The sequence below is a fragment of the Chrysemys picta genome, chromosome 17, assembly GCF_011386835.1.
Source record: "Chrysemys picta bellii isolate R12L10 chromosome 17, ASM1138683v2, whole genome shotgun sequence".
NCBI classification, from domain to species: Eukaryota; Metazoa; Chordata; order Testudines; family Emydidae; genus Chrysemys; species Chrysemys picta.
Genome location: NC_088807.1, coordinates 13,911,063 through 13,936,856, shown reverse-complemented (window position 1 = coordinate 13,936,856; position 25,794 = coordinate 13,911,063). Strand labels below are relative to the sequence as shown.

At 42.1% G+C, this 25,794-nt stretch overlaps 1 protein-coding gene across 1 annotated transcript in view; it reads left to right on the top strand.

Annotated features, from left to right (window-relative positions):
• Positions 1-1,431: 1,431 nt before the first annotated feature.
• The window catches only part of LOC101938795 (butyrophilin-like protein 9), a 104,683-nt gene continuing 80,320 nt past the window's right edge, over positions 1,432-25,794 (top strand). The window contains exons 1-7 of the mRNA XM_065571464.1: positions 1,432-1,536; positions 3,210-3,323; positions 5,666-5,779; positions 11,228-11,306; positions 13,105-13,208; positions 19,001-19,342; positions 22,732-23,016. Of these exons, the coding sequence (XP_065427536.1) occupies positions 13,139-13,208; positions 19,001-19,342; positions 22,732-23,016 (697 nt within the window). The 5' untranslated portion in view covers positions 1,432-1,536; positions 3,210-3,323; positions 5,666-5,779; positions 11,228-11,306; positions 13,105-13,138. The remainder of the gene's footprint in view (positions 1,537-3,209; positions 3,324-5,665; positions 5,780-11,227; positions 11,307-13,104; positions 13,209-19,000; positions 19,343-22,731; positions 23,017-25,794) is intronic.

The following is a 25,794-nucleotide window of genomic DNA, read 5'->3' as shown; positions in this document are numbered from 1 at the left end:
TACTTCTTTAACTTGGCGGCAAGAATACTGTGGGAGACCGTATCAAAAGCTTTGCTAAAGTCAAGGAATAACACATCCACTGCTTTCCCCTCATCCACAGAGCCAGTTATCTCATCATAGAAGGCAATTAGGTTAGTCAGGCACGACTTCCCCTTCGTGAATCCATGCTGACTGTTCCTGATCACTTTCCTCTCCTCTAAATGTTTCATAATTGATTCCTTGAGGACCTGCTCCATGATTTTTCCAGGGACTGAGGTGAGGCTGACTGGCCTGTAGTTCCCCGGATCCTCCTTCTTCCCTTTTTTAAAGATGGGCACTACATTAGCCTTTTTCCAGTCATCTGGGACCTCCCCCGATCGCCATGAGTTTTCAAAAATAATGGCTAATGGCTCTACAATATCACCCGCCAACTCCTTTAGCACCCTCGGATGCAGCGCATCCGGCCCCATGGACTTGTGCACGTCCAGTTTTTCTAAATAGTCTCGAACCACTTCTTTCTCCACAGAGGGTTGGTCACCTTCTCCCCATGCTGTACTGCCCAGTGCAGCAATCTGGGAGCTGACCTTGTGCGTGAAGACAGAGGCAAAAAAATCATTGAGTACATTAGCTTTTTCCACATCCTCGGTCACTAGGTTGCCTCCCTTATTCAGTAAGGGGCCCACACTTTCCTTGATTTTCTTCTTGTTGCTAACATACCTGAAGAAACCCTTCTTGTTACTCTTAACATCTCTTGCTAACTGCAACTCCAAGTGTGATTTGGCCTTCCTGATTTCACTCCTGCACGCCTGAGCAATATTTTTATACTCCTCCCTGGTCATTTGTCCAATCTTCCACTTCTTGTAAGCTTCTTTTTTGCGTTTAAGATCAGCAAGGATTTCACTGTTTAGCCAAGCTGGTCGCCTGCCATATTTACTATTCTTTCTACACATCGGGATGGTTTGTTCCTGTAACCTCAATAAGGATTCTTTAAAATACAGCCATCTTCCAGTTGTTTGCAGATTAATTCCTTAATTACTTGCTCCATTATCATCCCTGGCACAGAAGTAAAACTTACTGGTTGGTAGTTTCCTGGATCATTCTTATTTCCCTTTTTATAGATGGACACTATATTTGCCCTTTTCCAGTCTTCTGGTATCTCTCCTGACTTCCATGACTTTTAAAAGATGATAGCTAAAGGCTCAGATACCTCCTCTATCTGTTCTTTGAGTATTTTAGGATGCATTTCTTCAGGGCCTGGTGGCTTGCAGACATGTAACTTTTCTAAGTAATTTTTAACTTGTTCTTTTTTTTGGGAAGCCAATGTACAGATTTTGGGGCCTGCGGATTCTGGGAATAAAAGTCCTACCTGGGTGGGGTAGGATACAATACACACCCACACACACAAACACACCCACACACACCACTTTCTTTCATTCTCCTCCAGGGCCTCCCATGTTTCCTGAGTGCTTGTTTATACATTTGCTCTTTGCCCTCACCTGCTTTTACAGTCCAACGGATTTTGGCGGGCTTATTTGTGTCTGCAGAGAGAATTCTGAGGTGAGTACACAAATTTGCTGTGTGTGAATGTAATTTATAATCCAGGGAAGTGATTTCTAAAATAAGTTTCTTATATTTACTGTAGATTTTGGATTTTTAAAAGTTACTTCTTGTTTCTGGAGTAATTGGAATGACTGAAGTTAAGGTTTAGATGCATCACAGGGATGTTTTTATAACTGAAGTTGGGGGAAAAAATGCAATTCGTTCACAAAACAGTGGCAAATGATCAGAAGGACTGCATGTCTTTTTCAAAGAGATGCTACAGTTCAACCAGAAGTTATCAACTTGATGCAGAAATGACTGGGAGAGGTTCTCTGTCCTGTTATGCAGGTCAGACTAGATGATCTCAACAGTGCCATCTGGCCTTGAAATATATGAATTTGCAGATGTGCATGTAACAGGGTGTCAGCCTGCAGGATGTGGAGCTGGGAGACACACATTTTGAGTACTATTATGCTTCTGTCAAACTCAAGAAATTTCAACTAAACATTCCAGTAGAAACCCCACACTAGGACAGATGGGTTAAGGAGCACTTCTGGACTCAGGTGGCCCTGCTCCATCGTACCAACAGAACCAGTTGTAGATGGAGGGGGAGTTTGAAAAAGAGCCAGACAGCTGAGTGGTGGGGTGGGGGGGTTAGGAGAAGGCAGCAGAGAGGATAGGACAAACTTATCCCAAGAACTCCTGAGTAAGTGTATAACAGGAGTCCCCGCTGAGAGGAAGGAAGCGGAAAACAGCAGCTACATCAGCCCCAGAGGAGTGACTAGCTTGTCTTTAAGGATTAGGGAACTCTTCATTCCATCTTCTGCTGGATTGGTTGTGACACTTCCACTGCACCCGGGACTGGGAAAGTAAGTGGCAGGAAGTGGACCAGGAGGCAGCCTTAGGGCACTCCTTGATCTCACTGCCACTTGTTGGGCCCTGGTTTGGAACTTGAAGGAGAGGGAGGATGCAGGATCCTCTACCAGTCACCCAAGAGGGTGGCATGACCCTCAGACCCCCCCAAAGATAAGGGGGATAAAGGCACTAAAAACCCTGAGCAAAGGGTGTAAGGCCTATGGAGGCCGGGAGTGGGCTGGAGGCTCTTTTTGGGGGGACGTTAGACATCTATATTTTGTTGGAATCTGTCACCTGGGAAAGGGGTGGACTTCAAAGGTGACTTTCCTGGAGGTCTGAGTTAGTATCTGCTGGAAGAGGGGCTGCTATTTGAATGGACCAACCACCAGAAACAGATGCTAGGGACAGGGGAAAGTGTTACCTGGGGACTTAATTGATAAGCCCAGCCCTGTAATAGGGAAACACAACACAGGCTCCTCAGTGAGCAGACTACCATTGTGGATGCCAGGCTGAAGTCTCCATATGGAGGGATACTGCCACTTCAACATCTGCCCTGAGCTCTGTGAAAGTGCCCCTCTATGTTGGGATATTTCCATGGTTGGAAAACCAAGGCTTAGCCACCTCGAGGGCTCATTAGTCTTTATCCTTATGGGGGAGATTGTGCATTGAGACAATTCATCATTGCCCTGCACTTTCTGTAGTAACGTACACCAATGTAGATATCTTGGAGCCTGTGGATTCTGGGAATAAAAGTCCTACCTGGACAGGGTAGGATACAAACCACACACACACATACACACAGAAACACACACCATTTTTCTTTCATTCTCCTCCAGGCCCCTCCCACGTTTCCTGAGTGCTTGTTTATACATTTGCTCTTTGCCCTCACCTGCTTTTACAATCCAACGGATTTTGGCGGGCTTATTTGTGTCTGCAGAGAGAATTCTGAGGTGAGTACACAAATTTGCTGTGTGTGAATGTAATTTATAATCCAGGGAAGTGATTTCTAAAATAAATTTCTTATATTTACTATAGATTTTGGATTTTTAAAAGTTACTTCTTGTTTCTGGAGTAATTGGAATGACTGAAGTTAAAGTTTAGATGCATCACAGGGATGTTTTATAACTGAAGATGGGGAAAAAATGCAATTCATTCACAAAACAGTGGCAAATGATCAGAAGGAGTTTTGTGCAAATACAGAGATTGGACTAAGATTGATCTGTATTAACTGTATCTTGCTGAATGTGTAGAAGAGAGCTATAGACACTATAGCTCTATATTATATTATATAATATATATAATATATAATATATAATATATAATATATAATATACTATATTATGTGACCTTGTCACATAATGTAGAGTTCAGTGTTGTAATGCTAAGGAGAGGTAAGCACTTCATTTTGGGTGTATTTTATTTTATTATGGTTTTTTTTCAAAAGAGGCAAGTTGTAACCAAAAACGCTCACCTTTTCTTGTTAGAGCTTTAAGGCAGAAATTTGCTCTGACAGAGCTGTGGAGATGAGAGAACTAGACATGTGTCTTTAGAGCTTTTGAATACAAAAAATACTTTTATTTTTAACAATAGTTTGAGTATCAGATCATAGAAATCATAAAAAAACTAGAACTGAAAGGGACCTTGAGAGATCATCAAGTCCAGTCCCCTGCCCTCACAGCAGGACTAAGCACCATCTAGATCATCGCTGATAGATGTCTATCCAACCTGCTCTTAAATATCTCCAGTGATGGGGATTCCACAACCTCCCTTGGTACTTTATTCCAGTGTTTCACCACCCCTGACAGTTAGGAAGTTTTTCCTACTGTTTAGCCTAAATCTCCCTTGCTGCAATTTAAGCCCATTGCTTCTTTTCCTATCCTCAGAGGCCAAGGAGAACAATTTTTCTCCCTCCTCCTTGTAACACCCTTTTATAGACTTGAAAACTGTTATGTCCCGCTTCAGTCTTCTCTTTTCTAAATTAAACAAGCCCAATTCTTTCAGTCTTCCCTCATAGCTCATGTTTTCTAGGCCTTTTATCATTTTTGTTGATCTTCTCTGGACCTTCTCCAATTTTTCCACATCTTTCTTGAAATGTGGTGCCTCCAATTGAGGCCTAATCAATGCAGAGTTGAGCGGTAGAATGGCCTCTCGTGTCTTGCTCACAACACTCCTGTTAATGCATCCCAGAATCAGGTTTGCTTTTTGTGAAACAGTGTCACACTGTTGACTCATATTTAGCTTGTGGTCCACTATGACTCCTAGATCTCTTTCTGCAGTACTCCTTCCTAGATAATCACTTCCCATTCTGTATGTGAGAAACTGATTGTCTCTTCCCAAGTGGAGTACTTTGCATTTGTCCTTATTAAACTTCATCCTATTTACCTCAGACCATTTCTCTAGTTTCTCCAGATCATTTTGAATTATGACCCTGTCCTCCAAAGCACTTGCAACCCCTTCAGCTTGGTATCATTTGCAAATTTAATAATCATACTCTCTAGGCCAACATCTAAATTGTTGAGGAAGATATTGAACAGACCATGTCCTAAAACAGACCCCTGTGGAACCCCACTTGCTATACCCTTCCAGCATGATTGTGAACCATTAATAATTACTATCTGGGGATGTTTATCCAGCCAGTTATGCACCCCCCTTATAGTAGCCCCATCTAGGTTGTATTTCCCTAGTTTATTGATAAGAAGGTCATGTGAAACCATATCAAATGCTTTACTAAAATCTAGGTATACCATGTCCACCGCTTCTCCCTTATCAACAAGGCTTGATATCCTATCAAAGAAAGCTAACAGATTGGTTGGACATGAATTGTTCTTTACAAATCCATGCTGGCTGTTACCTATCACCTTATTATCTTCCAGATGTTTGCAGATGAATTCCTTAATTACTTGGTCCATTATCTTCCCTGGCACAGAAGTTAAACTGACTGGTTGGTAGTTTCCCGGGTCGTTCTTATTTCTCTTTTTATAGATGGACACTATATTTGCCCTTTTCCAGTCTTCTGGTATCTCTCCTGACTTCCATGACTTTTCAAAGATGATAGCTAAAGGCTCAGAAACCTCCTCTATCAGCTCTTTGAGTATTCTAGGATGCATTTCATCAGGGCCTGGTGGCTTGCAGACATGTAAATTTTCTAAGTAATTTTAATGTGTTCTTTGCCAATGTAGAGATCTTGGGGTCTGTGGATTTTGGCAATAAAACTCCTACCTGGATGGAATAGGATACAAACTACACACACACACACGGAAACTCACAGAATTTTTCTTTCATTCACTTCCAGGCCCCACCCTTGTTTCCTGAGTGCTTGTTTAAACATTTGCTCTTTGCCCTCACCTGCTTTTACAGTCCAATGGATTTTGGCGGGCTTCTTTGTGTCTGCAGAGAGAATTCTGAGGTGAGTACACAAACTTGCTGTGTGTGAACGTAATTTATAATCCCGGGAAGTGATTTCTAAGATAAATGTCTTATATTTACTGTAGGTTTGGGATTTTTAAAAGTTACTTCTTGCATTTCATCAGGCGCTGGTGACTTGCAGACATGTAACTTTTCTAAGTAATTTTTAATTTCTTGGTGAAGAGGGAAACAAAGAAGTCATTAAGCACCCGTTATTGTTTCTCCCTCTTCACTGAGCAATATATATAGGAAAGTATATCTTGATGTACAATATACTAGGATACTGTGTGTACGTGTGATGGGTAGGCAACTGGGGGTCAGTTGGTGAAAAGAAGAGAAAGAGGGGAAAAGGGGCCTTGTGCATAATTCGCGTATAACTGGTGTTACTTCAAGTGAAGAATGCATAATTGCCAGCAGATTGAGGGATGTCATCATTCCCCTCTATTCAAGATTGGTGAGGCCTCATCTGGAGTACTGTGTCCAGTTTTGGGCCCCACACTACAAGAAGGATGTGGAAAAATTGGAAAGAGTCAAGTGGAGGGCAACAAAAATGTTTAGGGGGCTGGAGGACATGACTTATGAGGAGAGGTTGAGGGAACTGGGATTGTTTAGTCTGCAGAAGAGAAGAATGAGGAGGGATTTGATAGCTGCTTTCAACTACCTGAAAGGGGGTTCCAAAGAGGATGGATCTAGACTGTTCTCAGTGGTAGCAGACGACAGAAGAAGTATTAATCATCTCAAGTTGCAGTGGGGGAGGTTTAGGTTGGATATTAGGAAAAACTTTTTCACTAGGAGGGTGGTGAAGCACTGGAATGGGTTACCTAGGGAGGTGGTGGTATCTCCTTCCTTCGAGGTTTTTAAGGTCAGGCTTGACAAAGCCCTGGCTGGGATGATTTAGTTGGGGATTGGTCCTGCTTTGAGCAGGGGGTTGGACTAGATAACCTCCTGAGGTCCCTTCCAACCCTGATATTCTATGAAAAAGGAAAACAAACAAAACCAACAAACAAAGAAAAAAACCCATCCGCTATTTGGGGACAGGTGGATTATAAAATGTATATAAGAAAGTTTTAAAAATGACAATATCAGAGCTGGTTAAAATCCTCAAATTTTTCCTCTGAGAAATTTTGAACAAATAAATTTAATGTGAAATGTTTCAATTTTTCATGGAAAAAATTCAGAATGAAATTAAATAACTTTTTTCACTTTTAATAGAAAACCTTGATTCACTTCAGGGTTTCACGGACCTCAACATTCAGTTTTTGCTTTTTTGAGTTTTTGTTTCTCCCCATTTCCTGACCCTTTTCTCCTTTTCATTTCTTTCCTTTTTTCTTCTATTTCTTCCAAGACTGGAGAAGTTTTGTAAAGTTCTAGAGTGTGGGGAAAAAAAATCAGAAAAAAAATAATCAGCAAACAAACCATGGACATCATTCAGTTAATCTATTGCATTCAGCGGTGAAAAAGATTTGAATTTGAAATGAAATAAAACAAAACCACATTATTATCACTCAATATTATATCATGGGGATTTAAAAAAACAAAAACAAAAATCAAAAACAAACAGCTTTCACAACTTACAAGCCCTTTAAGCATAAAAAGAAGAAAACTACTGTCAAAAATTTATCGTATGAATCACCGATAAATCCTGACTATGAACCAACTGTGTAGGTTTGGTAGTCCAGAGTTTTGTTAAAGAGTCTGCAGAATTCCGGCATTTTAGATATCCATATGAACTCATTCTTTGACTTCCTTAAAATTCTGACACTTTCTAAGAGTGCTGTTCCTGGGTTGTTCATTTGTGTCCTTAGGGTGCATTCGCAGTGCTCCATTGAAAAATAATAATATAAAAAAATATTTTCCCATGAAAAATCTCATGTTTATGAACTCCTATATTTGACTGTGGTGCCTGCAGCAGCCACACTGAGAATGTATATTCATGACAAACTGCAAGCAATAGGGCAGACAATCCCCCAAACTGCTGGTTTTCTCTATACTTAAATTCCAGTAACAAAACAGCCTCTGTATTATCGCACTGGTGATTAACAAGACAAAACACAGTCTCCTTTAAACACTGCAGCTACTGGCTCCTATCCACACAGCCAAGTCTAGTACAGTGCAGGATTACTAAAAATTTTATTCACCATATCTAAAGTTCTACCAATCCCAAAATCTGGACACATTGCCCACCAGATCAATAAATATTTCAGATCTCACCAAAATACACGCTTACAGCCAATTCTTATTAACTAAATCTAAGATTTATTAATAAAAGGAAAATGAAAGAATTACTGTGGTTAAAAGACATGCATATAGATATGAGGTAAAGTCATAGGTCATAGGTCGGTTTCAGAGCAGGGATAGTGAAGCTGCTGATTTGTAAAGGTCTTTCTGAAATCAATTTAAAAGGTTATAGGTCAGTAGGCAGTCCATGTGCAGAGTTTGTTCAAATTCTTCCATGAGAATCCCAGGGTGAGTCCAGAGTAACCTAGAGATCTCAGTCTTGTGGGCTTAGACTTCCCCTGACAAAGTTTAAGCAAATCTCAGATAAAAAGGATCGGGTCCAAAGCTTTCTTTATAGTTGCAGCAAGCCATCATCACAGCAGACCCTTTCTGGGATGAAGAATAGATAATGTATACTGTTGCTCTGAAGGTAATCTGTTTCCTACGCATACATAGGTAACTAGTTGGATTCATTAGCATAATGCAATTAACTATTTAAACAGTTCACCGGTAGTTTATTATTTGGGGTTACAAGCGTCAAAGAGAAATGAGTATAATAATAAAAATATTATTACACCACAAGTTCCATCCAAATGATATTATCCCCTTTGGATGCCTGAATCAATGGAATGCCGTAAGGAAGCATTGTGAGAAAGGAGCAGAATTTAGGCATCTGCAAGCTAATTAGCTCACATTTATAAACTTCAAACAAGATATAGGAAAACATCGAAAAATCTAATAATAGAATCATAGAACTGGAAGGGACCTTGAGAGGTCATCTAGTCAAGTCCCCTCACTCACAGCAGGACTAAGTATTATATAGACTATACCTGACAGGGTTTGTCTAACCTGTTCCAGTGCTTAAGCACCCTGACAGTTAGGAAGTTTTTCCTAATGTCCAACCTAAACCTCCCATGCTGCAATTTAGGCCCATTGCTTCTTGTCCTGAACTCAGAGGTTAAGAAAAACAATTTTTCCTCCTCCTTGTAACAACCTTTTACATACTTGAAAACATTTATCCTGTCTCCTCTCAGTCTTCTCTTCTCCAGACTAAACAACCCCAATTTTTTAAAATCTTCCCTCATAGGTCAAGTTTTCTAGACTTTTAGTCATTTCTGTTGTTCTTCTCTGGACTTTCTCTAATTTGTCCACATCTTTCCTGAAATGTGCCTCTCAGAACTGGACACAATACTCCAGTTGAGGCCTAATCAGCATGGAGTAGAGCAGAAGAATTATTTCTCATGTCTTGCTTATAACATTCCTGCTAATACATCCCAGAAGAACGCTCACTTTTTTTGCAAGAGCGTTACACTCATATTTAGCTTTTGATCTGCTATGATCCCCAGATCCCTTTTCTCAGTAATCCTTCCTAGGCAGCCATTTCTCATTTTGTATGTGTGCAACTGATTGTTCCTGCCTAAATGGAGTACTTTACACATGTCCTTTTTGAATTTCATCCTATTTGAAATTTAATGTTGATAAATGCAAAGTAATGCAGATTACAAAGCATAATCCCAACTATATCTATAAAATGATGGGGTCTAATGTAGCTGTTACCACTCAAGAAAGAGATCTGGGAGTTATTGTGGATAGTTCCCTGAAAACATCCACTCAATATGCAGTGGCAGTCAAAAAAGTGAACAGAATGCTGGGAATAATTAAGAAAGGGATAGGTAATACGACAGAAAATATCATCTTGCCTCTATATAAATCCATGGTATACCCACATCTTGAATACCGTGTGCAGATGTAGTTGCCCCATCTCAAAAAAGATGTATTGGAATTGGGAAAGGTTCAGAAAAGGGCAACAATTATTAAAAAGAAGAACAGGAGTACTTGTGGCACCTTAGAGACTAACAAATTTATTAGAGCATAAGCTTTCGTGGACTACAGCCCACTTCTTCGGATGCATATAGAATGGAACATATATTGAGGAGATATATATACACACATACAGAGAGCATAAACAGGTGGGAGTTGTCTGCCATCTCTGCCATGTGCATTGGCCAAACCAGACAGTCTCTACGCAAAAGAATTAATGGACACAAATCTGACATCAGGAATCAAAATACTCAAAAACCAGTGGGAGAACACTTTAACCTGTCTGGTCATTCAGTGACAGACCTGCGGGTGGCTATATTACAACAGAAAAACTTCAAAAACAGACTCCAACGAGAGACTGCTGAGCTAGAATTGATATGCAAACTAGACACAATCAACTCCGGTTTGAATAAGGACTGGGAATGGCTGAGCCATTACAAACATTGAATCTATCTCCCCTTGTAAGTATTCTCACACTTCTTAACTGTCTGTACTGGGCTAGCTTGATTATCACTTCAAAAGTTTTTTTTTCTCTTAATTAATTGGTCTCTCAGAGTTGGTAAGACAACTCCCACCTGTTTATGCTCTCTGTATGTGTGTATATATATATCTCCTCAATATATGTTCCATTCTATATGCATCCGAAGAAGTGGGCTGTAGTCCACGAAAGCTTATGCTCTAATAAATTTGTTAGTCTCTAAGGTGCCACAAGTACTCCTGTTCTTCTTTTTGCGGATACAGACTAACACGGCTGCTACTCTGAAACCAACAATTATTAGGGGTATGGAACGGCTTCCGTATGAGGAGAATAAGACTGAGGCTTTTCTGCTTGGAAAAATGACGGCTAAGGGGAGATATGATTGAGGTCTATAAAATCATGACTGGTGTAGAGAAAGTAGATAAGGAAGTGTTGTTTACTACTTCTTATAACACAAGAACTAGGGGGGTCACCAAATGAAATTAATAGCGAGCAGGTTTTAAACAAATAATAGGATGTATATTGTGAGTTAGAATTACACAGTAGCAGAGTTTAAAGGTAGCATGCAGCATTTGCAGGGGAGGGATAGCTCAGTGGTTTGAGCATTGGCTAGTTAAAATGGGGGTTATGAGTTCAAGCCTTAAGGGGACCATTTAAGAATCTGGGGATTGGGCCTACTTTGAGCAGGGGGTTGGACTAGATGACCTTCTGAGATCCCTTCCAACCCTGATATTCTATGAATGAAGTGTTAAATTCCTTTTCTAGCAACTTTGTAAAAGGAAGTAATTGATATTTGCGTTTGTTATGTTTGTGAAGCCCTCCAGGAAGAAAAATACTGCAGTAGCTGTACATTAATTGTTACTACATTCTTCAAGGCTCACTCACAGAGACATTAAGTACTTACTTCTCCTATGTTGGTCTCTATTTTACAAGGTGTGTGACTGTCATCTGAGTAGCAGTTGAATCAGCATTGCTGGAAAAGAAATACAGTGAATTTACAAGACAATGTATCGTGAGTTAGAATTTGAATTTTTTCTTTTAAATAATTTTTCTGTTAGTGAAAAGTTCTCATTCAAGATCAGCGGAGAATAAATTCCTTCATAACATCTGCCACAGAAATAATAATAATAAAAAAAGCACAAAATTCATCAGTCTTGTGCTACAGACCACAATGGTGAATGCCATGTGATGTCTACTCTACACAAGCATAGGGTCACCATATTGCGGTCCTGGAAAAAGAGGACACTCCAAGGCGTCTCGGCCCTGCCCCAACTCTGCCCCTTCCCCGCCCCTGCCCCAACTCCACCCCTTCTTCAAAGTCCCCGCCCCAACTCCGCCCCCTTCCCTGAACGTTCCACCCCCCTGCTCCTCCCCCTTCCCTGTTTGATTCACGGGAAGCCTGAAACAGGCAGGCAGGCAGGCAGCAGGACCCCCAGCCGAACGGCTCCCTCCGGTGGTTGGCCAAGAGGCTCTGGTCCCGGCGCCTCTGATCCAGCTCGGCTCGGGCCCTGGAGCGCTGGCCCCGGCCCCGGCCGAGCACCCCCAGCCCCGGCCCTAGTGACTCCAGCTCAGCTCAGGCCCCGGGTCACCGGCCCCACTGGCCCCGGCCGAGCGGCTCCGTCCCGGCCCCAGCCCTGGCAGATTGACGCCGGCCGGCGGCCGAGCACCCCCAGCCCAGGTCCCAGAGGCTCCGTCCCGGCTTGGCTCGGGCCCCGGTTCCGTCCGAGCAGTGCTGGCCGGTGGAAGCATCCGAGCTTGCAGCTGCCTCCTCCCGGGCTCCGGCTGCTGCTGCGCTGGGGAGAGCGGCGGGAACCAGGAAAGTTGGAGCCTGGGGAGGAGGTGGTCCCCTTACCATGCCTCCCTATTTTCCTGGACATGTTCAGCTTTTTGGATATTCCTCCCGGACGGGGATTTGAGGACCAAAAATCCGGACATGTCCGGAAAAATCCGGATGTATGGTAACCCTACACAAGCCCCGTCCAGCAAAGGAGGAGATTAGTACTAATTTGTTTTTGTGTGTGGTTTGTTTCACTTTTTTAGTCAGAACATTTTGCTATTAGAAACTTAGCTGGAAAAATCAGCACATTTCACATAGGCCAGAATGTGCTGAGTTTACGTCACCCACAGCTTGGTCTGCATTTTATTCATGCAGCCACTGACAGGTGAAAGTGTCTAGGGTTAACTAAATATCACCGGAATTACCTTGTCTTCCCTCAGCCTACTTCCACAAAGGGTAATTTTTTCTTAGTGTTTTGTTTTTCAGGAAAGTAGAAGTTGCCATGTAAAATGAATGCAGTTTTGTATAGAGCTGGTCAAAATTCAAAATTTCCATTCTGTTGTAAGGGATGGTCTAGACAGTATTTGGTCCTGCCATGCGGGCAGGGGACTGGACTCGATGACCTCTCGAGGTCCCTTCCAGTCCTAGAATCTATGAATCTATAAGTTCTGAAATTTTGAAAGTTTTAATTTTGATTCAGAAAACAAACTGGAAAGTTTGAAATTTCTCACATAAAGGAAATTCTGAAAAAATATTTATTTAAAATCAAATGGTTTTGATTCAGGTTTCCCAAAATGAAATAGAGCAGCTGGCTGCCCCAAGTCCTAGAGAGTCCTTTGGCTGTATGGGAACTCCCCCAAAGTTTGGGGAGTCCTCTGATACAGAAGTCCAGACTCCCCTGGCCAGGAGTGCTGTTTGGTTTTGATGAATAAGCATTTTCGGATACAGTCACATTGTAGAAGAATTCCTGACCAGCTCTAGTTGTGTGTACACTCATGCTACAGTTTGTGATGTTTTCAATTTCCATTGGCAGAGAGTTGGATGAATTATATTGCAATCACTTCACAATGCAGCTAGTAATCAAAGTAGTCTCCACCATCAGCTTTCCATTGCTTTTCATCATGAAATGGTATTGGGGTAAGAACACCATTTTTTATTAATTACTGATTAGATAATAAATATACACATATCCATTGCTGCCTATCTAAATATGTGTAAGGAAATGATGATGCAATATAAAGAGGGAAATCCAAACAAAATTTGGGAGATCTAATGGCATTGTGGTGGGAATAACATCACTGTGTTCTGGAGCCTGTCTATCACTTCGGCTGTTTTTACATGATCTCAGATGTGTGTAAAATCTCAGTGACCCTGCTTCACTAGCTGGGGAAGAGGGGAATGACCATCCAAGCTCCTTGTCTGAACACAAGTCATTAGTCACCCTCCTCAAGCTGCTGAAAAGTACAGAGAGCCGTGTTTCAGGATGAAAGCACAGTGACACTGCTGCTTAGATGGGACATTTACCCTACCAGTGGTTATTGTTAAGAGAAGCCTAAACTAACAGAATGATTGTTACTATTCCAAAGTACCAGAAAGATTGCCAAGGGCCAGGTACAATTGCTTTTCCTGCATTCAGGGACTACTCTCTCCTACTTCTTCCAGATGCACAAGCCACCCAAAAGTGTTAGGCAGAAAGCAGAACCATAACTAAGCTTGGAAGGATTTGATTTTTATTGGTATTGGTAAATGTTGATAAAGGTTGATTTCACTGTATCAACACAAACTGACGAGAAAATATTTCCATTGCTGCTAATCAAAATACTCAGAGAGATAAAGTAACAAAAATGGGGCTTGAGGATTTCTTAGAGTTTGATTTAAGGCTAACATTTCAACATATGCTCTTGATAATTTTTGTTTTCATGATTAGATGCTTTCACTTTTTGAATCCCAGAATCTACAGACATTAAATAATTGTCTCTGTATGTCTCCCCTCAAATTTCCTGAAACTCTGAAATTTTAAATTGATACAAATTTTTTAAAAAGTCTAAACTGCATAATTCTGCAAAACTCTGAAAATTTCAATAAACATAGAAAAATGCTTTAAAATAATCACTGATTATATATGTGTGTGTGTGTGTGTCTAACCCTAGCTCTGCTGTCCATCCCACCATGCACGATCATTCTCAGTGAGAAATGTTTGCTCCTGACTGCTGAGGTTTCAGTTGTCACCATGAAATGTTCTGGGGCTGCCGTCCATGGGGAGACTTTCTGCTCTGGCTTGGAGCAGCCCAGGTGTCAGGGCAAAAGCAGAAGGGCAATTTTGCTATAAACTGGGAATACGGCACAGAGGAGTTTCATAATAATTTAGAGGTTAGGCACCTGTGTTTTCCCACACCACAGTCTGCTTCCCTGCTTTCCACACAGGGAAGTTTTAATTGTTGGCAGAGACCCACTCCACAGTGCCCTATGAACTTTCAGAGCTACTGAGCTAAATAGAGTTAAGCCTGGTTAGAATAACTCATTCACTAATGGAGCCAATTGTTTCCACAGAAAATTTCAATTTTTGTTGTAAATTTAATTACCAAAATGTTGTGGCTGAAACAGAAATAAACAAAAAACATCAGCTGAAAAAGGAGATATTTTTGCTTACTCTTTTTCTCATCTTTTTGGACTGTCAGACTTGATTCCATTGTGATAAGTCATTTTTGTTCTGCTTTGAGTAATTGCCTATGCCCATTACATTAGGTGTGTTTCTCATGTGCCAGTTCCAGAGAGTTTTTGCTAATGGTACCAGTAGAGGGGACCTCACCTGTGTCCCGGTGTCCCTCATGCTCTGAGCCGGGGGATAAAGGGTGGAGCCACTCCAAGCATCCTTCAGTCCCTTCTTACTGTGCAGGCTCGATGGTGGGACTCTCAGCTTGTTCCATCTTTGAATGTGCTGTTATAATTAGTAGTTGCTGTCAGTTAGTGTCATTTTATGTTCTTGACCCCCTCATCTCCCTCACTGGATGAGACTATGGTACCAGGGCTGTCTTCTGGATATTATTTAAGAGATACAAAAGCAAATTCAGAAAACCAAAGGCTGAGAATAGCAAATGTTATGATGGAATAGTTTTCTCTTCATGTGTGAACTTAAAATTCATAATAAAGAGATACATGAGATACACGGGCTCTTTTGGGCCCAGGAAGGAGACGGCTCCAGGAGAGGACTGGAACAGGTAAAGGACCCTGTAACCCTAGTGTAATCTATTGACAGGTGCAGCTGGTTACTGTCATTTTCCTGCAAATAGAGTCCTGTGGCAATTCCATATATTTTCTTTCTTTCCTTGCCATCTTATTAACATAACATATTTATCGCTGAGCAGTTGGTGGCAGTTGCACTCATTAGTTGCTACACAAAATGAGTCCTTCATGTGCCATTTTGCTGAACTATGCCACTGTTAGTATGGCAGTCATCTATTAACGACAAAGAACAGTGATATTTGTCCATTTTTTGGTTGATTTTTTTTCTTTTAAAGTTTGTGAAGAGTGATGGGGTTGTTCAGGCTGAGACACACTATGTAAAGGTGCAGTGACTGGGGCTTTGGCTGGAGCTCAGTCTCTCTCTTTGTGGAGCACATTCAGTGCAGTGAAAATATCCAGAGCAAATTCTGCCCTCTGTTAACCCCATTAGCCCCTTATTAGCTTCACGGATGTTGTACAGGTGTAAATGAGAGCAACACTTGAACCTTCTTCTTTGTTCAGGCAGAGTGAAGTGCATCTGCTTCTGGAAAGAGGAAGATTATTTCCCATTGTTTCCACTGGCTTTTATCTTAAATCACGTTCACCAAAACATCCCACCCTTCCGGTAGCTGAAGGCTGCTATCAAATCCCCCCTCACTCTTCTCTTCTGCAGACTAAATAAGCCCAGTCCCCTCAGCCTCTCCTCATAAGTCATGTGCCCCAGCCCCCTAATCATTTTCGTTGCCCTCCGCTGGACTCTTTCCAGTTTGTCCACTTCCCTTCTGTAGTGGAGGGCCCAAAACTGGACACAGTACTCCAGATGTGGCCTCACCAGTGCCGAATAGAGGGGAATAATCCCTCGATCTGCTGGCAATGCAGCCCAATATGCCATTGGAGTTCAGCAGTCAACGGGAGAGCGATCGGGGATCGATTTATTGCATCTACATTAGACACGATAAATCGATCCCTCATAGATCGATTGCTACCCACCGATCCGGGAGGTAGTGTAGACGTATCCTTAGATCAGAGAATGGCTACAACCACTGTTGCCACCACCAATGTATTTTTCTCTCTCTCCCCCGCACCACACCCGCTCTCTCTCTCTCTCACACACACACACACCACCCTCAAAACCTGAAGAGCTCATCACAGTGTCCAATTGTTATAAAATTTTGGATTAATTTCAGCCATATTTACATACCTAAATAAAACTATCTGACTTCTATGTAAGAGTCTCTCTTTAGTTCCCTATTTTGAATATTTTGGCCAAAAGCTCCAAATCACTCACATTGTATGAAGGCTGGTCAAAATATTGTCCATCAGAACTATTTTAGTAGAAAATTGGGGGTCTGACTGAATTATTTTTTGTGTAGAAAGTGTCTGCCCCCATCAAATTTTTCTGAAGTTTCATTAGAAACCTCAAAATCCCATTTTTTTCAGGAAGAAAAAAAAATTAAAAAAACCCAACCCTGCTGACTCTTGTTATAAAAAATGGGTTTTGGTTTAACAAAAAAAGAATAAAATGAAAACTCTTCATGGAAGGGAAAAAAATTTCCAACCGTTATTAGATTGCATTACACATGCTAATGTTGCATTACTTTTATGAATTGGAATTTCTTTCTTAGGTTGTTAGTGATAATTAGGGCTGAGTGCATATTTCACTATATTTGATGATTGCCCTCTCATTATCTGCCCACAAATTTCCCCAAGCAGAAAGTAACGTTTTCAAATATATCAGTCAGTTGGAATTATTTGCCAAATGGACATTCTAACCCAGGATAACCCTCACCTGCATGGCAGATAATTGGAGACTCCCAAGAAATAACACAAATTACATAACAGGGTAAAACCTTACTCTTAGGGTCACCTGTGCACACACAGATAATACCAATGAATTTCTCCAATCACATGACCCAATATAGCAAACATAAAATTTAGTATTCTGTTAGTCTGTGTACTTTGTAGGAGCCCTTGATGGCCTGTGACCACAATATCTTCTGTGCAGCAGCAGTTAACAATTTGGCTAACTGGGCTCAGTGCCACCCAAACTACTCATATGTGGGAAAAGGCAGTAAGTCCCTCCACAGGTTTAATGGGCAGCAGGTAGTGAAATCTCCACACCCTTACCCCCTGGTTTGAGGACACAGTTCAGGCAGTTGGGGGATCTCACAAACAATCTCCCTGACTATCTAATTAAAGATGGTGCACTCTGTGAATGATCCTCAGGGTCAGAGATGGATCTGGCCTCCTCAGTCACTGCAGAGGGGGTGATGATTGCTGCTGGCAGGAGTGAGGCTGCTTCTGGTCCCAGGATTTCCCCTCACCACAAAGGAGGGTGGGGAAGTCTCAAGGTGCAGATTACAACAACTCTACCAAAATCCTAACTGTAGCCTCCCACCCTAGGGCTCAGACATACTGACAGCAGGAGGCAGCCCTGAACCAGCACCCAGAGCAGTGGTGCCATGTGGTGACTGAGGCCTTGATTACACTATGGGCTGAATCGGCACCCCTGTGATCTATGCAGTGGCATTGATTTAATGGGTCTGGTGAAGAAGTGATAAGTCGATAGGCGAGTGCTTTCTGGTAGACTTAATTAATCCACCTGAATGAGAAGCAGAAACTATATCAATGGGAGAGAACCATGTTAAGTTGATATAAATTACATGGATGTAAGTTACATAAGCTATGTAATGTAACTAGCGTAACTTAGGTTGACTTAGAGCATTTGAAAAGGGGTGAGTTTCCCTAGGGAGCAGAAAGGCTAACTCAGCCGGGCTGGCTGGGGGAGTTTTCCCAATAAAACTCTACAGGCTGGGTGTCACCATGGAGACCACAATTGCTTTTCCTATGCTCAGGGACTCCTCCCTCCTACTTCTTACAGAGGCATAAGCCACACAAAAGGGCTGGGCAGAAAACAGGGCAATAACTAGGCTTAGATTTTTATCAGTAAATATCGATAAAATGTCAATTTCACTGTACAGAAACAAACTGTTGAAAAATATTTCGATCACTGCTAATTAAAATATTCAGAGATGCAAAGTAAGAAATTAGTTTGACTTAATGCTAAAATTTTTATAAATGCAGTCGACAGTTTGTGTTTTAATGCTTATAAACTTTAATTGTCTGACCCACCCCCATTGTGTGCCCCTCCGTAATTTCCTGCAACTGTGAAAATTTAAATTGATACAAATAAAAAAGTTTGTAAAACCCATAAGTCTGCAAAACTCTTGAAAATTTCAGTAGATTAAAAACAGAAAAAATGATTAAAAATAGACTGATATTATCCATCAAAGTATTTTTTTTAAAGATTGAATTCGGCCAAGTCTAGCCTTCGCTCTGCTGTCCACCTCCCCATGCTGGCCAGCCCCTAAAAGGGGAACACACTGTAACACCTTTAATGATGGTCCAAGCTCCTTCTCTGCCTGGAACTTCAGGAGGGACTATGCATCCTGCACCAACCCCTGAGAAGGTCAATCTGCACCACCTCATGCTCAAATCTGTGCATAGCTGAGCTATCAGCGAGGAGCTGAAACACTCTCTCCATTCTGAAGGGGGGTAATTAGGTTAGATGGGGTGAGTTTCTCCCAGGAAACATAGCACTGTTGTTGTGTCTTAGAAATTGCATCTAGTTTTTCTTTTGTTCTGTCTACACCAATTTCAAGCTTTTGAAGAAAATCAGTGATCATGATTTGTTTCCTTTCTTGCAGGTGATTTTACTGTCACTGTGCATGTTGCTCCTGAAGTTGTCTTGGTTGGACAAGCTGTGACATTGTCCTGCCATCTCATAGGCCAAGTCCCTGCAAACATTCAAGTGCATTGGTACAAATTGGAAAGGAACAAAAATACGACGTTATATTTTTACAATAGCACAGTAAAAGGGACTGAGCTGGGCCAGGCTGGGGACTGGCACAGGATCAAAGGACAATATGGGAATGGAGTCATTAGTGTGAAGCTCTTTCCAGTGCAAGTAAAAGATAGTGGGAAGTATGTGTGTGCGGTGACAAGCGATGGTGTCTATCAAGAAGCTATCGCCCAGGTGACTGTTCCAGGTAAGCATGGAGATGGTGATACAAAAGTGTTGCTGGCAGGGAACAATGTGGTGCTGATTCTCCATTGCCTTGCACTGTGTGTAGCAGCTGTATTTCCATTGAATCCTTTCCTCCCAACAGGGAGGGGTTTGCAGCTGGCAGGGGAAGGAGAAACACCCACGTGTGTGCAATGTTATGGGAGGTGGCAGAGGAAGTGATGGACTGGGAAAGAAGAGGAGAGAAGTACTGGACTGGGAGTCAGAGAAGCTTCAGCAGTTTGGTGTCCATCTCACATAGTATATGCAAATTATACACAGTGGAGGCACACAACATGGATACATCATGTACATTTTTCTCTGGCTTTTTGCTGGTGTCAACATCAATCCTCATCCCTCTGACTTGTGTGTGCTGCTGTTGTACAACAGCAATAAAATGACTAAAGCGCAGGGGCAATGCTGGGCCATTTCCTCCCGTCACACACACACATGCACCCAGGCAGTACGTTAGAGTCCTGTGGAACATTGAGGTCACTGCCCACCTCTGGTTTGTACACACTGCGCCTGATTCTCAGTTACACTAAGGCCCTTTTACATGGAAATGAACTGCTGACATTACCCCTTGTACAGAGAAAGGTCTCCTTGGCCAGTGTACAGCTCATGTAAGGGCTCTGTAGTGGTCTTGCTTCCGGACGTGGTGTAAGGGGCGTGTCAGAGTTGTGGGAGAGAGGTAGCAGGCTAAGGGCTGGTAGGGGTATGGCTGGAGCACACTGTGCTTTGGCTATGCTCTGCTTCCAAGGCCTCATAGGGGACGATGGGAAACAAAGTGTAAGTTAGAATAGCCCTAATGCTGGTCTGACTTACATTGGGACCTAGCGGGGCCCCTGAATGTGCCCAAAATATGGACCGCACAAAGGTGGATCTCCCCTTTTCTGAAAATACTGTTTCCCGACTAACCTGCTGCCATCCCAAAAGTGAAGCTGTCACATACATACGACGAAGTCATGTCTACATACAGTTTGGGATCAGCTGGTGAAGTGTTTGGTGATCTTTTGAGGTGGACATCGCTCTATATGAATTTAAGATACTTGGAAATGCAAAATTATAGTTCAGTGTAGATTCAATAGGACATGGCAACTGTAATGATAGCGGTGATCATTCGGACCCTGGACTTCAGAAAAGCAGACTTTGACTCCCTCAGGGAACAGATGGGCAGGATCCCCTGGGAGAATAACATGAAGGGCAAAGGGGTCCAGGAGAGCTGGCTGTATTTTAAAGAATCCTTATTGAGGTTGCAGGAACAAACCATCCCGATGTGTAGAAAGAATAGTAAATATGGCAGGCGACCAGCTTGGCTAAACAGTGAAATCCTTGCTGACCTTAAACGCAAAAAAGAAGCTTACAAAAAGTGGAAGATTGGACAAATGACCAGGGAGGAGTATAAAAATATTGCTCAGGCGTGCAGGAGTGAAATCAGGAAGGCCAAATCACACTTGGAGTTGCAGTTAGCAAGAGATGTTAAGAGTAACAAGAAGGGTTTCTTCAGGTATGTTAGCAACAAGAAGAAAATCAAGGAAAGTGTGGGCCCCTTACTGAATGAGGGAGGCAACCTAGTGACCGAGGGTGTGGAAAAAGCTAATGTACTCAATGATTTTTTTGCCTCTGTCTTCACGCACAAGGTCAGCTCCCAGATTGCTGCACTGGGCAGTACAGCATGGGGAGAAGGTGACCAACCCTCTGTGGAGAAAGAAGTGGTTCGGGACTATTTAGAAAAACTAGACGTGCACAAGTCCATGGGGCCGGATGCGCTGCATCCGAGGGTGCTAAAGGAGATGGCGGGTGAGATTGCAGAGCCATTAGCCATTATTTTTGAAAACTCATGGCGATCAGGGGAGGTCCCAGATGACTGGAAAAAGGCTAATGTAGTGCCCATCTTTAAAAAAGGGAAGAAGGAGGATCCGGGGAACTACATGCCAGTCAGCCTCACCTCAGTCCCTGGAAAAATCATGGAGCAGGTCCTCAAGGAATCAATTATGAAACATTTAGAGGAGAGGAAAGTGATCAGGAACAGTCAGCATGGATTCACGAAGGGGAATGTGCCTGACTAACCTAATTGCCTTCTATGATGAGATAACTGGCTCTGTGGATGAGGGGAAAGCAGTGGATGTGTTATTCCTTGACTTTAGCAAAGCTTTTGATACGGTCTCCCACAGTATTCTTGCCGCCAAGTTAAAGAAGTATGGGCTGGATGAATGGACTGTAAGGTGGATAGAAAGCTGGCTAGATCGTCAGGCTCAACAGGTAGTGATCAATGGCTCCATGTCTAGTTGGCAGCCGGTTTCAAGCGGAGTGCCCCAAGGGTCGGTCCTGGGGCCGGTTTTGTTTAATATCTTTATTAATGATCTGGAGGATGGTGTGGACTGCACTCTCAGCAAGTTTGCAGATGACACTAAACTAGGAGGCATGGTAGATACACTAGAGGGTAGGGATCGGATACAGAGGGACCTAGACAAATTAGAGGATTGGGCCGAAAAAAACCTGATGAGGTTCAACAAGGACAAGTGCAGAGACCTGCACTTAGGACGGAAGAATCCCATGCACTGCTACAGACTAAGGACCGAATGGCTAGGTAGCAGTTCTGCAGAAAAGGACCTAGGGGTCACAGTGGACGAGAAGCTGGATATGAGTCAACAGTGTGCCCTTGTTGCCAAGAAGGCTAACGGCATTTTGGGCTGTATAAGTAGGGGCATTGCCAGCAGATCGAGGAACGTGATCGTTCCCCTTTATTCGACATTGGTGAGGCCTCATCTGGAATACTGTGTCCAGTTTTGGGCCCCACAATACAAAAAGGATGTGGAGAAATTGGAAAGAGTCCAGCGGAGGGCAACAAAAATGATTAGGGATCTGGAGCACATGACTTATGAGGAGAGGCTGAGGGAACTGGGATTGTTTAGTCTCCAGAAGAGAAGAATGAGGGGGGGATTTGATAGCAGCCTTCAACTACCTGAAGGGGGGTTCCAAAGAGGATGGAGCTCGGCTGTTCTCAGTGGTGGCAGATGATAGAACAAGGAGCAATGGTCTCAAGTTGCAGTGGGGGAGGTCCAGGTTGGATATCAGGAAAAACTATTTCACTAGGAGGGTGGTGAAACACTGTAATGCGTTACCTAGGGAGGTGGTGGAATCTCCTTCCTTGGAGGTTTTTAAGGCCCGGCTTGACAAAGCCCTGGCTGGGATGATTTAGCTGGGAATTGGTCCTGCTTTGAGCAGGGGGTTGGACTAGATGACCTCTTGAGGTCCCTTCCAACTCTGATATTCTATGATTCTATGATTCTATGATCATTAGCACTCTTTGTTTGGCTTGTTAGCTAGTTCTTGAGCCTGTTTAACATTTTTTTAAATTGGTTTTCACTCTAGGTTTTGGATCTGCACCTCGCCTAACTACAGAACATCAGCAGAATAATTCAATCACTCTGAGATGTACGTCCCAAGGGTGGTACCCACAACCTGAAGTACGCTGGACTGACAGCACAGAACAAAACATAACTGCTATGGCTGAAACAAGAATCCAAAAAGATGTCACAGATCTGTATCAAATCAAGAGTACACTCAGGGTAGCAGATACTGCTTCTGACACTATCTCGTGCATTATAATAAACCCCTTGCTGAAGAGGCACCGCAAAAAAGTTATTGCAATTTCTGGTAAGAGATGTTGTACCGTCAAAGCAAATATTCCTGCTCTTACTTACAAAATAAGACTAAACACACCTGCCTCTGGCCAACCATGCCATTCAAGGCTTGCCTACAGGGAGCACAAATACACATTAGTGGGGTGTGATTTCTAAAGTGCATTAAAGGGTTGCATATTAATTAGTCCATGTAGACCTGAGCTGGTGCTCACTAAAGTTTCCCAGGTCTCTTTTACCATATTATTGTTTGAAACAAATAATATGATAAGCCAAAACCAAACCAGAACCTAAATCAATATGGAACCAGATTGCTGGCACTTAAAATTAAAAAGGTCTAAATAGTAAGATGGGTGAACTAGAGTGCCTCGTATTAAATGAGGATATTGAAATAATAGGCATCACAGAAATCTGGTGCAATGAGGAAAATTAATGGGACACAGTAATACCAGGGTATAAAATATATCAGAAGGACAGAACAGGTTGTGCTGGTGGGGGAGTGGCATTATATGTGAAAGAAAGCCTAGCACCAAATGAAGTAAAAAGCTTAAATGAACCAAACTGTTCCATAGAATCTCTATGGATAGTAATTCCATGCTCTAATAATAAGAATATAGCAGTAGGGATATATTATCAACCACCTAACCAGGATGGTGATAGTGACTGTGAAATGCTCAGGGAGATTAGAAGGGCTATTAAAATAAAAAACTCAATAATAATGGTGGATTTCAACTATCCCCATATTGACTGGGTACATATCACCTCAGGAAGGGATGCTGAGATAAAGTTTATTGACACCTTAAATGATTGCTTCTTAGAGCAGCTGGTCCTGGAACCCACAAGAGGAGAGGCAATTCTTGATTTAGTCAGAAGTGGAGCACAGGATCAGATCCAAGAGGTGAATATAGCTGGACCGCTTGGTAATAGTGACCATAATATAATTAAATTTAACATCCCTGTGGTGGCGAAAACTCCACAGTGGCCTAACACTGTAGCATTAAATTTCAGAAAGGGAAACTACACAAAAGTGAGGAGGTTAGTGAAACAGAAATTAAAAGGTACAGTACCAAATGTAAAATCCCTGAAAGCTGCATGGAAACTTTTTAAAGACACCATAATAGAAGCTCAACTTAAATGTATACCCCAAATTAAAAAACATAGTAAGAGAAACAAAAAAGAACCACCATGGCTAAACAACAAAGTAAAAGAAGCAGTGGGAGGCAAAAAGGCATCATTTAAAAAGTGGAAGATAAATGCTAATGAGGAAAATAGAAAGGAGCATAAACTCGGGCAAATGAAGTGTAAAAATACAATTAGAAAGACCAAAAAAGAATTTGAAGAACAGCTAGCCAAAGACTCAAATGTAATAGCAAAAACATTTTTAAGTACATCAGAAGCAGAAAGCCTGTTGAACAACCAGTGGGGCCAAAGGACAATCGAGATGCTAAAGGATCACTTAAGGACGATAAGGTCATTGCGGAAGAATTAAATGAATTCTTTGCATCGGTCTTCACTGTTGAGGATGTGAGGGAGAATCCCAAACCTGAGCCATGCTTTTTGGGTGACAGATCTGAGAAACTGTCCCAGATTGAGGTGTCATTAGAGGATGTTTTGGAACAAATTGGTAAACTAAACAGTAATAAGTCTCCATGACCTGATGGTATTCACACAAGAGTTCTGAAGGAACTCAAATGTGAAATTGCATGACTACGAACTGTCATCTGTAGCCTATCATTTAAATCAGCTTCTGTACCAAATGACTGGAGGATAGCTAATACAATGCCAATCTCCAGCAGTGACCCTAGCAATCACAGGCCTGTAAGCCTCACTTCAGTACTGGGCAAATTGGTTGAAACAATCGTCAAGAACAAAATTGTCAGACACATAGATGAACATAATTTCTTGGGAAATAGTCAATGTGTTTTTTATAAAGGGAAATGATGCCTCACCAATCTACTAGAATTCCTTGAGGGGGTCAACAAGCAAACAAAGGCGATCCAGTGGATATAGTATATTTAAATTTTCAGAAAGCCTTTGACAAGGTCCCTCACCAAAGGCCCTCAAGCAAAATAAGCAGTCATGGGATAAGAGGGAAGGTTCTCTCATGGATTGGTAACTGGTTAAAAGATAGGAAAGAAATTGTATGAATAAATCGTCAGTTTTCAGAATGGAGAGAGGTGGTGTCCCCCAGGGATCTGTACTGGCCCCGGTCCTATTTAATATATTCATAAATGATCTGGGAAAAAGGAGTAAACAGTGAGGTGGCAAAATTTGCAGATGATACAAAACTACTCAAGATAGTGAAGTCCCAGGCAGACTGCGAAGAGCTACAAAAGCATCTCTCAAAACTGGGTGACTGGGCAACAAAATGGCAGATGAAATTTAATGTTGATAAATGCAAAGTAATGCACATTGGAAAACATAATCTTAACTGTACATATACAATGATGGGGTCTAAATTAGCTGTTACCACTCAAGAAAGAGATCTTGGAGTCATTCATAGAATCATAGAATATCAGGTTTGGAAGGGACATCAGGAGGTGATCTAGTCCAACTCCCTGCTCAAAGCAGGACCAATCCCCAACTAAATCATCCCAGCGGGGGCTTTGTCAAGCCTGACCTTAAAAACTTCTAAGGAAGGAGATTCCACCACCTCCCTAGGTAACCCATTCCAGTGCTTCACCACCCTCCTAGTGAAAATGTTTTTCCTAATATCCAACTTAAACCTCTCCCACTGCAACTTGAGACCATTACTCCTTGTTCTGTCATGTGCTACCACTAAGAACAGTCTAGA